At 40.4% G+C, this 13,251-nt stretch overlaps 1 protein-coding gene and 1 long non-coding RNA gene across 2 annotated transcripts; one reads left to right on the top strand and one right to left on the bottom strand.

Annotated features, from left to right (window-relative positions):
• The first annotated feature begins 1,278 nt into the window (after positions 1 to 1,278).
• On the top strand, positions 1,279 to 5,451 carry LOC146498985 (uncharacterized). The gene is made up of 7 exons (XM_085138070.1): positions 1,279 to 1,543; positions 1,917 to 2,030; positions 2,274 to 2,361; positions 2,535 to 2,701; positions 3,029 to 3,139; positions 3,453 to 3,536; positions 4,611 to 5,451. The coding sequence occupies exons 1-7, from the start codon at positions 1,328 to 1,330 to the stop codon at positions 5,331 to 5,333; spliced, it is 1,503 nt and encodes a 500-aa protein (XP_084994196.1). The 5' UTR covers positions 1,279 to 1,327; the 3' UTR covers positions 5,334 to 5,451.
• A 2,704-nt stretch (positions 5,452 to 8,155) lies between these two features.
• LOC146498986 (uncharacterized) lies at positions 8,156 to 13,133 on the bottom strand. The gene is made up of 3 exons (XR_014870221.1): positions 12,749 to 13,133; positions 9,136 to 12,658; positions 8,156 to 9,049 (listed from the first exon to the last, which is right to left on the bottom strand). It is a non-coding gene; the product is annotated as an uncharacterized LOC146498986 (long non-coding RNA).
• Between the last annotated feature and the right edge of the window lie 118 nt (positions 13,134 to 13,251).

The following is a 13,251-nucleotide window of genomic DNA, read 5'->3' on the forward strand; positions in this document are numbered from 1 at the left end:
TTATGCTCGTCAAAGGTCACATCATTCACTGCAGCTAAAGGAAAACAAGTAACTCATTCCCTTCAGTGAAGAGGCCCATCTGTGAGAAGGGATTCGGGGTCAAATTTAGGAACAGGGGTGATACACCTAAAGTCTCATCTTCCATTTCTGCTTCAGTTTATCCTCACAGCATCAAGTAAAGACCAAAGAATGTTAGACTGTTAACATAACACTTTAAATACCTCACTTGCACACACTGAAGAGGAAGGCGTTCACTGATGTAATATTTCAATTATTTATTCTGAAAAATGGTTCAAAAAGCATGTTAAGGAAGTGAATGTCACCAGTTAAGAAAGAGTGGGGAGAGGATGAGATCACACAGTTTAAGAATAAATGTAGAGCTGTAAAAATGGCAAACTGCATGACCAAAGAAAGCAGACACATTCATTCATTCAGAATGGGTTTGTGTGGCACTCTGTGGGGCAATGCTAAGTGTAACAACACAAATTTAACAAAAAAAAAACCCACTTAGCTTATTATAATTTCCTAAGATTAAACTAACAACTAAAATTTTTAAGCTTTCATTCAATGAAAAACATAACTGAAAAAATATTGAAGCAATAATGTGTACAAAGTATCTGGCATTGTCTTTTATTTTTGTATTTCTTAAATATTGATGCATAGGTTTAGTGAGTATTCTGGGATGTCTATGACTATGTATCATTTCTATTTGCAACATGCTGTCCTTGTATGTTATGAAGTTCTTGCTATACATATACTGCTTGTGTTTCCAAATGCAGTGGAAAAAGAAGATAGTATACAAGCCAGTGGAAAGTTTCAGTTAGCCCCACTGTTCTTCTGAGATTTAATCAGACAGTGGTGACCTGATATCGCTTCAGTTAGCTGATATGAAGTTGTACAGTCATCAGTAGCTGCTCTGATTACTCTCCAACATTCTTTGTCTTTTTAGATCATTGACTGCTATGGTCCTGTATCTTGTCCATGTTGTTTGTCTTTAACGAACATTAAGCCTTGTCCTTAATTAATCTCAGTGGCAAGAGTGGATCATGGGACTTTAAACCCACTGGCTGCACCCATTGATCCCAAAGAAGAAAGACTCTTTGAAAATATGATTATATCTCAGCTAATAAACTCCATTGTGCAGTCTGGTGAGTATTTGACTTGTTGCCTGATAGATGAGCATGACTTATCTAAGGAGCTGGGGTCAGTGGTTATATTTACTTTTTACAGGAGGAGGAGCTGTGTGTGCGACAGTAACAGGATATAAAATGTGACCTCTCCTCTGCACATCTCTTCTAGAAGCCTGAGTGTGACAGTGTGTACCACCATGAAGACCTGCAAGCTGTTATCACTGCTGCTGGCGTTGGGTTGTGTGACCATCAATGGTGCACCAGTGGAGCGTGGGGACATGGAGCCAGGCTCATGTGAAGACGCATCAACAAAAGCAGCTGCTGAACTGGCTCTTACCAAAATCAACCAGGACAGGAAGGAGGGCTACGTCTTCAGCCTGCACCGCCTGTCCAGCGCCCACATAAAGAGACATGTAAGTAATGCTGCTGCTTGCAGTATCAAATCAGGTCAGTTCATTGCATTTCTGTTTGTTTACTGGAGCACTTTTAGTTTTCAGTACAATCCAGACATTTAAAGGGTTGTGACTGAAAAGCGTTTGGCTGAAATCTGGAGACAGAGCAGCAACAGTTACAGCACAATTGCACAGAAAGATGGGCAGAAAGAAACTATTAGACCTGCAACACTAAAAAACTAGTGTTTGTATTTTGCAAGGGGTCAAGCTTACAAATCAGGAGACTTCACAGATCTCGGGAAGTAAAACCAGAAACTGTTGTTAAATTCTGTTAAGGTTTTAATGACTGTAAATGTTTGTGTTTTTGATAAAACTGTATGTGTGCGTGTTACAGGGAGAGAACAGTGTGGTCTTCTACCTCACTCTGGATGTTGTGGAGACCAAATGCAGCGTTCTCAGCAAGAAGAACTGGAAGAGCTGTGAGACTCGTCCCACAACAAACACGCCGGTTAGAAAAGACACACACCCTGCAAGTGCATGTACTCACACTGTTCTGCTCAAGGCTTTCTTGAGTAGCTGTTATAATAAAATTGTTTTCATTATATTTTTATTTTCTTAATCGATAAGCAGTGGTTTATAAATTGTAAAATGCCTTAAGAGAATTTTCAAAAAAGTAAATAAAGGTCTTTTCTTATGTACTTATATTCTACAGGAGTAGAAAGTACAGTGAAATATATATTTCTGTTTGCAGGTATATGGACAGTGCAAAGCTGCTATCTTCATCAACAAGGTGCACAGAGTGGAGCGTCTCTACAAATACAGCTGTGTTATCAGACCAGGTATGAAAATTACTGCATCTCTTTGTTTCACCTATTTCCAATTTTCCTTGCAAAACAATAAGAAATGACGTGTAGGGCAACACTTGGCAACTACATGTCAAAATCTGAGACAGTGCTTTTTTTGCACACCACAAAATTTATGAAAATTTGAAGACAATTTTTGTTCTGCTCAGTTCCTGCAGCTAGAGTACATGAGATGTGTCCTGGCTGCTCAACTTTAATTCACCACGACAATAACGACGTTCAGAAGACTGTGTCCCACTCTCTGGAAAAGTTCAACAATGAAAGCGAACTCGCCAATCGTTTTGCTCTCCTCAAAATCTTCCGTGCTGCAGCAGGGGTAAGCTTACCATACCTCCAAAAGGAACATCAGCACATGTGACATAATGTATCCTATCATCTTAACTTCCATAATACACAGTGTCAAGGCTGAGAATATTGTGACTGAATTTCTGACACCAGAGATTAGTTGAAATCACGCAAAAATATCCTTCTTAGAGGTTAATTTAAAATCTTTATAAATAAATGACTAAATACTGGCTTTCCATCAAACCTCATGGGCCTACTTTTCATGTTCAACAGTTTTTATTCCCACCACTCTAGATTACTTAATAATTCCTCTGCAAATGATTTTCTCAATTAAACGTTTGTTTATTTGTGTGTTCAGATGGCCCTGAGTACGTATTACAATGTGGAATTCAGCATCCAGGAGACCATCTGCCCCAACAGCGCAGAAGCAACAGCTGAGAAGTGCCCCCTCATGAACTGCGAGTTCGCCGTGAGTCAAGATAAACACTTCACAACTTTTTTATTTTGTCTGAACTGAATTTCTTAAATGAGAAATTTTGATCAAACTGCTTGATGAAATTACTCCACTGTGGCTTCTCCAATCAGGGGGCTATCAGTTTTTATCACTACAAGCAAAGTCCTCTGTTTACAGTCAAGCCTCGAGCAAGGATGTATTCTAGCTTTATATTACTGGCTAGTTTACATCAGCAGGAGATTATTCCTACATTCAGTTTTTCTAATTCTTAAACCTTAGTAAAATGGGCGTTCCTCTCTGCTCTTTGTTCCTCTTTTTCTCTCCTCAGCACAAGGGCTTCTGTATGGCAGCCCTCTACCACTGCCCCACTAATGAAATGATCGACGTAGATTGTGAGATCTATGAGCCTGAGGTAAGTCTTATCAGGATATGATCTCTGTATTTTTTTTAACATCTTTCAATAGCACAGAAAACATACAGGATGGAGTCTAAAATTTAAATTTATTAGAATAAAACCTTGGAAACTTTTGTCTCCCTCTTCTGATCTTGAACAAATGAACACAAACTGTTGACTCTAATTAGGAAAAACTACAAAACAGGGAATTTGTGTTTGTCCTAGCTGTTGGTTGCTTCCTTTATTGGACAGCAAGTCTTCCTCTGTATGTCAAGTTTTATTTTGATTTTTTATCTGTGATGTCAAACACTTTTTTTTCTTTCATAATGTCCATCATACTTCTACATACAACCTGTAAACTGTGATACCACAGGAACCAGAAGAATTTCTCCATTGCTTAGTTAGTGGCAGGTTTTACTTTGAAACAATGGTGCTTGGTAGGATGGTGAAAAGCAGGATCCAGCTAGTCCACCTTACACAGTGTCATCTTTACAGTCGTAACATTTAAAGTAAAAGTTGATATCTTGTTTGTGCTCTAGACTGTTTCAAGCTCTAACATTACAAAATCGGATGATACAGCTAAATTCTCACCGGGGCAATCAAAATATCATTGAATGATTCGATTTAATTTCCTTTCATTTTATTTATATAACACCAGTTCAAAACAACAGTGACCTCGAGGTGCTTCATGTTGTAAAGACCCTATGATAATAAAAAAAAAAACAACTCCAGCAATCACCAACAATTACAATATAGGAGTTTTTCCAAATTAATACTGTAAAGAAAAATGAAAATAGTGGTAAAAATTCACTTGACTTTTTATGAGAAATGCAGTGATTAGCTTTCATCCGGTAGTCACTATAGCTTGTGATCAAATCATAGAATCCTTACGGGGCCATTAGCAGTAGTTCAGATTATAATTCTTCCATCTTGACTTAATTTTTTTTAAATACCTTTTTCTTAAACATGTGTAAGACAGCTTCATTTTGGTCACCATTAAATTTGAAGGTCAGATTTTGTAAGCACTTATTCACAGGGCCACTGGATTTTGCTTTACTGTAATGTACTGTATACTCTTTATCTCTTCTCCAGGCTGCTGAGAGAGAGAAGAAGCTCCACCTGCTGGGCGGAGAGACTGACCACAGCCACAATGACACACACTCACACAGCCACGACCAAGACCAAACACACGACCACGTACACGATCACACCAAGAGCCACTCTCATCATGACCAAACCCACAAGCATGCCGACAACCACGATCACCATCACACACATGACCATGCCACAGGCAGCACACACAGGCACGCTCATGACCACTCCCATGACCACAGTCACAGCCATGATCACGTGCACACTCATCACGACAAAGCACACAACCACAGTAGTGACTTTCCCAACCAACACCACGACTACAAGCACGCTGAAGGTGTGCACACACATGAACATGACCACGAGCTGGCTCTGGACCACGATCACAAGCACGGTCACCTGCATGAACACGAGCACCACCACCATCACCACGAGCACGAACATGAGAACACACCCCACGACCACCCAGAAGGCATGGTGACAATGCTGCCAGCTCTGGGCCAGCCTGTGACCCTGTCTTCCTTCCCTGATGTCCCTGCTGGTGGCCCTGAGCTCGGAGTCACTCTCCCACTTAAACCCGACCCCCAGATTCCTGGAGAAATGGAACCTGCTATCGAGCCCTTCCCAACCTCAGTCTCTGCCCAGTGTCCTGTCCCAAAGGCAGGACGTGACCTGGTGGAGAAAGTCTTTGCTGAGGACGCTTTTTTTATGCTTGCTGTATAGCATGGCCTATGGAACTGTTTTAGATGTACACAATGACTCAAGTGTAACAAAGAATGGAAAACTATATGATATATGATACATTTGCAATAAAAAAATTCACAGTCATTGTAACACATCACTTCTCACGTGTCTAGCTTCTTATCCTAACCATCAAAAATGAATGCCTAACCCTAAACCCTTGGCCTAAACCTAACTGTAACAGGAATGACATACCTGACCACATAGTTCACTCATTTAACATACTTTATTCCCGTTTGCTGCTCTCAGAACACTCAGCTGCAGCATTTCAGCTACAGTCACACACACAACAACAACCAAAACTTCTCAGGTCCAGGCCTGTTTAATAGTGGAGACATGATGAGCTGATCGAGCTCAGCTTGTCCGCCTCCCCCACAGCTGCGCTACAACCCACGCCCTGCCACACTAACTATAACCTAATGCGGTGTTTAAATCTGACACCATTAGCTGTTTCCAGATCCAACTTCCGCTTCAAGTCCCAAAGTCAAACGAACACTGTGGCATCACTGGGGGTAAGAAATGTTCTAAATCTCTTGATCTTTATTAAAATGATCGGTATTGCTGCTTTACCAGGTGTAAAAAGTACAGCTCTGCTATCACATCTGACAGAAATGAAGACAGAAAACTAAACAGCAGTGACTTTTCTAGTGTTACTGAACATGGACTAGCTGGTATATAATGATGTGCTACGTGGTGGCTAGCTACACAGCTATAGTTAGCATAATATTAACACATTAGCACAGTGAAGCTGGAGGATGAACGCTAACTTTTTTCCACTCGATAAAAGTTAACGTGAGGGTTCTAAATGGTTAGGGACAAATGCAATCACATGGCAGTATCCTGTAAACGGACGGAGAACAACTAGAACACAATACAAAGCATTAAAACATGTTAAAAACATAACAGTCTTAATAAACAGAGTAGTTTGAACCCGGAAGCAGGGTTCATACGTGATCATTTAAAGACTGAATTGTAACCCTGACACTAAAACCCAGGGCTCTAGAGTGCGACCAATTTGGTCACATATGTGACTTAATTTCTCAATGGTGCGACTGAAAAAAAATCCTAGGTCATACCGGTGTGACCTGCCATTTGAGTACAAAAAAGAAAAAGTCTCCGCAACTCTGAAACTCTGAAACTCTGGTCAACAACAGACACACATTATGCCCATATTGTGGTCCAAACCAGTCAGACATAGTCAGGGGCAGAACTCTCTGATTGGCAGAAAACGCCAGAATCTAAGGTTAAAGCTATCAAAACTATTTCAACAACCACCAAACAGCTGAAACAGCAAACCAGAGCAGGTAAACGCATTCTGCACAAAGACATAAACACAGAGTGTGGAACCGACGCATCAGAATGAGTGAGATGTCTGCTTTCTCACCCGACGGCACATACGCAGACACGCTATCGAGGCTGAAAGCCAACAGCTCACTGATTCTGATGCGTCAGGTCCGCTCTTTGTGTTCACATCTTTTTTTGCGCTAGATTCTGATGCTGCAGGTTTTGTCTCTCTCCAACCAAATTAGGCTGAACCAGCAGCAAAAGAAGATCAAAACTAGGCTTTACATTTGACAAACATCGTGATTAATTCCCTCTTACTTTTTGTACCCATTAGTGCCTGTTGGTCTCCACAAGTATAGTGGCATGCCAATTTTCTTTCCTCACAAAGATGTCTAAACACGCACGCACGCACAGGTTAAAGACACTGGACCAGAGTACTGTTAGTCTTTCAATCAACAGGAGCATGAACCGAACCAGTGATAGCATTACTTTTGAGCATTACAATGTTTGTTTGGATTTTTTACATATTATAAGATTCATGCAAATTAAGATATAAACACACCATATTGTCAGGATCCTGGGTTTCCTGACCCAGCGTTTTTAGTTCTTTGTGATTTTTGTATTTTGTACTCGTGTGTGAGTACTTTTGATCCCTTATATCTCATGGTTGGTCTTTTGTTACTCCCTCGAGTCTAGTTTCTTGTGTTCCATGCTTAGTATTTCCCTCTGTGTATTTTGGTTCTTAGAGTCCTCTGCTTTATGGGTTATGTCTCTGTGTTTCTTAGTTGCTGTCTCCACCGTGTCAAGTTCGCATCTGTGTTATACTTCCTGTTTTTACTTTGAAGGTCTGTGTCTCATGTGAGTGTATCCTACTTTACTTCCTTGTCTCGTCAGTTCTGATTTCTCCCAGCTGTGCCCTCCTTCTGTGTCTTATTCCCCTCGTTACTTCCCAGTGTATTTAAACCCTGTTTCTCTGAGTCAGTGTCGCGTTGTCCCTCATGCTGTGTGGATCTTCCTGTGTTTCCTGTAAGTTTAGGTTGCTATTTATGCTTGTTTTCCTGTGACCAGCAAATAAAAGCTGTGGTTTTGAGTAGTGATGGGCAGATGAAGCTTCGTGAAGCACTGAAGCTTTTCATCCGATTGGTTCACCCCAGCGCAAAGCGTCTTGAAGCTTCATTTGCTCTAGTAGGACATCTACTGGACGTAAAAATATTAGTTGGCATGAATTTGAAGAGTGTGGCCTTTTGCACACATCCTGTAAATGTCAATAACAAAGGGAGTGTGTAAAACATGTATATTGTAGTGATGGCAGGATACCGTGTATATTTATACTGGCAGTATGGAAAATGATTATTTGGAAATGCTTAAAATGGAAATGATCATTTACTGTGAGGTGTGGTTGGGGTGTGGACAGCGGTTGTGCTTTTGTAACGTTGAGGTATGGACAGCTACACACTGAGGCTGTGAGCCTCAGTCCTGCCCACATTTTATTCTGTAAAAACTAAATTTTATTTTTTATGGCCTTTTTAGTGGGGAGAACATAGCTAGGATTTAATGATTTAACAAATCTTTTAAATCCTTTGTCCTCCACAATGCTAAATGGCTGGGAGTCCTCAATCACCATGCTAACCAGGTCTTCATCTAATTGAGATTGTTTTTGTTGTCTTTCCTCAGCAGAGCAAAGCACAAATATAAATATCACACATGTCACTTATTGCATTGTATAGAATAATCCTTTAATTGTCCCACAAGGGGAAATTTGGTTGTAACAGCAGCCAAAAAGACACATATACAAACAAACAAACAAACAGTACACAGAACAGAAACATACACAATTTTTATATATTTACATCAAGGACAGTGGTTACTATATACAGAGAGCACTGTACAGTTATTAAATTAAATAAAAATAACTACAGATAAGAGGTAAACCAGGTTGTAGTGCGAATCGGTTAATTAACTTACTGCAGTTGCAGCGCAGATGTGAACATCTATGTTTGTTGGGAGCAGTTCTGATTTTACAGTCTGACAGCTGCAGGGAGGAAGGACCTGCGGAAACGCTCCTTCATGCATCTAGGATACAGCAGTCTGTCACTGAAGGAGCTCTGCAGTTCAGCAACATTTACATGCATGGGGTGGGAGACTCTGTCCATCAGAGATGACATTTTGGCCAGAGTCCTTCTGTCTCCCACCACCTGCACTGGATCCAGGGTGCATCCCATCCGGGTGTATAATATTGTTATATCATTTAGTAACATTACTGCATGCTATGTTATCATGACATTTGATGGCTCACCTGGTCTTGCTCCACAATCGGTGTTCCCCTTATTCTCATGCAAAGCTCTGTAGTGCCTAAGCATGGATGAGGTGTTGTTGTTATATCCCAGCTCCCTGGCACATAGCAAACACTTCACCTTGTACAAAAGTACAGACAGCTTTACATAAGTTTTATTACACCATCAGTATTATGAAAATACATCTTCTGTAGAAATTTACATACCTTGTTGGGAGGAATAAAATCAAAATGTTCCCACACACGGGAGGACATCCTCCTCTTCTTAGCTGGCTCCATTCTCTCCTGACTTTCTCTCCTCACTCTCATAAACCTCCAAACTGTCTCCAAACTCTCACTAACCGCAACTCTCCATCAAACACCTACATCTTGAAAGTCTGAGGGGTTTCTATCGCTGTCATAGCTCGCAGCAAAGTTCGAACCACTTCATGAACCAGTCACGTGGTACAGCCGGGCAGCGAGGCTTCGGACGTCATCATTTTCAGCTCCTCCCATAAATGAAGCAAGCCTCGATACGCCATTGCGGAAACGCCCCCTAAATTACTCGACACAAGCTTTGAAGCCTTGATACAGAACGTCACATCACTAGTTTTGAGTTCATCCCTCGAGTCTGAGAGTCCTGCATTTTGAGTCCTCATCTCCTGTCTGCCACACAGCACATCATGACACATATGAATAGGAATAAAAATAAGGAAGGCTTTATTTGGAATATTATATGTACTATTCTATGTACCATTTTTCTTCCACTTATCCAATATTTAGGAAATTATAATTATAGCTATAAGATCAAACTAAGCATCAGAATCTTGTTTGAGACAGGGGCAATGTTCCCCTTCAGCTCCACTGCACCTTGAGACCTTCTGGATTTCATTGATGAGAAAAAGAAAATCTTGACTTGCTCCACCCCACCACAACTTAGAGATGTGATGCTTTTCTGAGTAGGCAAAGACCATCCAACACAAGACGATATGTTGGAAAAAAAAAGAATCAATATGTGAACATGATCCAGAAAAGCTTTTTTAAAACTGAGACAAAGCCTGAAAGCCACAATCTCTTGAATTAAGATGAGAGTGACCATCTGGTTTGCTATCAGCACTCATTTCAAAAACCATGCATCTCTGATGCTTCAATCTGGAGCATCTGTTGCAATGGTAAATTGCATACTGCATCTGTTACAACAACATGACTTCATAGTACGAGAGTCCAGGTGCCTGCAGTCCAGGTCTTTCACCAGATGAAAACATTATAAAATCAAGAAGAGCTAGAACTGCTGAGCAGCTAGAATCCTTTCTATCTGTAGAATGGGCTAATATTCCTCTGCCTAAAGTTTAGCAGCTGATCTCAGTTCCTTCAGTTTTTTGAGACATGTGGCTGTCATCAATTTCAAAATAAGCCAATATTTTGAAATTGGCTTATTTTTTCATAATAATTATAATTTTCCTGTGTAAACATTGAATATATTTTCTATTTTCTATTGTGGATAAAATATGTGAAATTACATTGATTCAAAAATCAATGTATTCTGTTTTTATTTACGTTTAACACAATGTCCCAACTTTTTCAGAATTCGGGTTGCATGTCATAAGTTTCTTATTTCCTTCTTTGTAATTGTACATCCAGATGAGAAGGGTTTACTATGTGGAACACAACACCCGGGAGACCACCTGCCCCCACAGTGCAGAAACAGTGACAGCTGAGAAGTGCTGCAATGGGAAAATGCATGCATGATTAATTCTGTGATTTGAATTCATTAAAAATCCACATGTTGAACTCTGACTTTGACTAATTTTACACAAGCCTTTGATAAATGCTTATGATGTTTTGGCTTTCCTTAATAAGGAGAGTGTGTGGAATGTTGCAAAGAGAGGCAGGATGATCCAAACTGAAAGGGACGAGTTGCCAGAAGGCAGAATATCAGGCATACAAGTTGCAAGTGCAACTGTATTCCATGTTACAATGACAATCATAATAAAAATCCATAAAGGTCAGCAACAGAAGGTAAGACAGGTGCTGAGAAACCAACTGAATGGTAGGAATAATATCTAAGCCATCAATACATTGACTCATCGTCAGATATCCAGGCAGAATAATAAGCTGGCCACAGAAGAACATAGATACCACTGATCTCAAGACACAAATAGCCCTCACAATCCACAGAGGACTATATCTGATGTCCAGAACCCTGAGGCTCTGTGAGTAATGGAAAGATTAGTTAGTGTCAGGGCCAGAATCCAGGATGAAACAAGGAAGGAGCATGAGAAAACTGAGAAGTATCAGGGCCTAAAAGAACAGCTGGAGCAGATGTGAAAGGTCAAGTCCAAAATTGTGATAAAGAAGCATTAGGAACTGAAACCCCCAAACTAGAAGTGTGACTCCAGCAGTTTCCAGGCACATCAGAAGTCTGCTTTGATAAAACTGGAAACATCTTCACAGGGTAATCAGTGGAATTGTAGTTTTTAGCACTTCATTTATCTAGCCACCTTTTGTAGTCTTAGTCTGCATGTGTAAGAAAGCTGGATTTTCTGGTAACCATAAAACAAATTCCATTCCATCTAAATATGGCAGCACCGGCTCACATTTTGTATGCACTTATTTACATGGCCACTGAGGTTGCTGAACTATGTTATACTGTATACTGTTCTCCTGGCTGCTGAGATAGGGAAGAAGCTCCACATGCTGGTATAGACGACTGACCACAACCACAGTGACACACACTCAACCAGCTACAACTGAGACTAAACACACAATGACAACCAGACAAATGCTTGTATACGTGCCCCATTCTGTGGTCCTGTCCATCTTATACCTGACCCCTCCCAGATCGATGCCTTCATACAATATCTGCTATTTATAACACTTCGAATACAAAGCCAAAAAATACTCTGCTTCCCGTTCTACTTTTAAGTATCCTAGGAACCACAAGTAAGCAGTCTGAGAGTAAAGTACTCTATTTGAATAATAAGGTGCTATAAGGTCTTTAAGATATGAAGAGGCCTGATTATTCAAGATTTTGTATGTGAAGAGACAGATTTTAAATCCAGCTCTGAATTTAGCAGAGAACATAATATAGGACAAATCTGCTCTTGCTTTCATGTTGTAGTTAGTAGAGTTCTGGATCAACTGAAGGTTTTTCAGGAGGTTTGTAGAGCATAAATTACAATAGTTTATTTTAGAAGAAATTAATGCGTGAAGTGACCTATCAGCATCATTCTGAGACAGGATGTTTCTAGTTTTAGTTGAGCAAATGAATGACAGTAGTTATGATCAAAAGGACTCCAAGATTTCTCACAGTGTTACTGCATGCCAGGGTAATGTCATATATCTTTTACGTCGATAAAAAAAAGCCTGTAATTTCACTTCTTTTCTTTTAGTGACACTTACTTTTGTGATTTTGATAAGTTCTTGATTGATTTCTTCTCTTCCCCAGTGCACTATGGCCCCTCAGTTTGTCTGAGCCAGCCATTGGCCTCCAGAGCAACAGATAGAAGAGGAGAAAGTCCAGCATCAGTCTCACATGTGTCTGTCACAATTCTCCTTCTAAAAACTAGGCTTACAGGTCCTGCAAAGGAAGATTTCCCTGTCAATACTGATACTGATATTGCTCTTGTACACTCGAGACCAGGTCAAGGTGAACATTCAGCAAATACGTGCACAAAAAGATGAGCATGCAAAAAGAAAAAGCATGTGGCAACATCATCAGCTGATCGACCAGCAGCCTTCTTTGGAAAGACTAGAAACATCACAGAAAGAAGCAAATAGAGTTAGAAGTGCTTATTTAAATGTGTTTGTATCCAGGAGAAAGATCGATCTGTTAACTAACCTCTAATATCGTGTCTGAGTCGAGGCCTTAGTCAAGGAGATGCCAAGAACCCAACGGTTAATCTTCGTGCTCCAGAGTGCTCTGAACCTCAGACCTCCAAACAGGACAATGACCCTAAGGACTCACCACATGAGTGGCTTCAGGACCACTCTGTGAATGTTCTTAAGTGTCCCAGACAGAGACACGCTTGAACCCAATTGAACATCTCTGGAGAGATCTGAAAATGGCTGCACCAACCGTCCGTTTGCACAAATAAATGCTATGTTCTTTTGACCTTTCACCCTCTTGATCCTCCCATTTAGTTTGTGTTAATATGGTGGTGAATGTGTACCCAGAATATCCCAGAGCCAATGAACCAACCACCAGGAAAACAACTGACCCCCCCTGTGTGCACATTTATGAATTGTGGCTTTGCTTCACATAACAAACAAATACTTCAAAACAAAGTGAGCTTATTATCTAATTACTTATAGTAATTTCATTAAAATGTGCTTTTAAGAGGC

The sequence above is a fragment of the Neolamprologus multifasciatus genome, chromosome 17 (assembly GCF_963576455.1).
Source record: "Neolamprologus multifasciatus chromosome 17, fNeoMul1.2, whole genome shotgun sequence".
Lineage (NCBI taxonomy): Eukaryota > Metazoa > Chordata > Actinopteri > Cichliformes > Cichlidae > Neolamprologus > Neolamprologus multifasciatus.

What these genes read in the sequence shown, in the direction of transcription:
- LOC146498985 (XM_085138070.1), top strand. Translation starts at nt 1,328, where the DNA reads ATGAAGACCTGCAAGCTGTTATCACTGCTGCTGGCGTTGGGTTGTGTG. An exon ending in GCGCCCACATAAAGAGACAT is followed by an intron (nt 1,544 to 1,916) that starts GTAAGTAATGCT and finishes TGCGTGTTACAG; the next exon opens with GGAGAGAACAGTGTGGTCTT. An exon ending in GTCCCACAACAAACACGCCG is followed by an intron (nt 2,031 to 2,273) that starts GTTAGAAAAGAC and finishes TTCTGTTTGCAG; the next exon opens with GTATATGGACAGTGCAAAGC.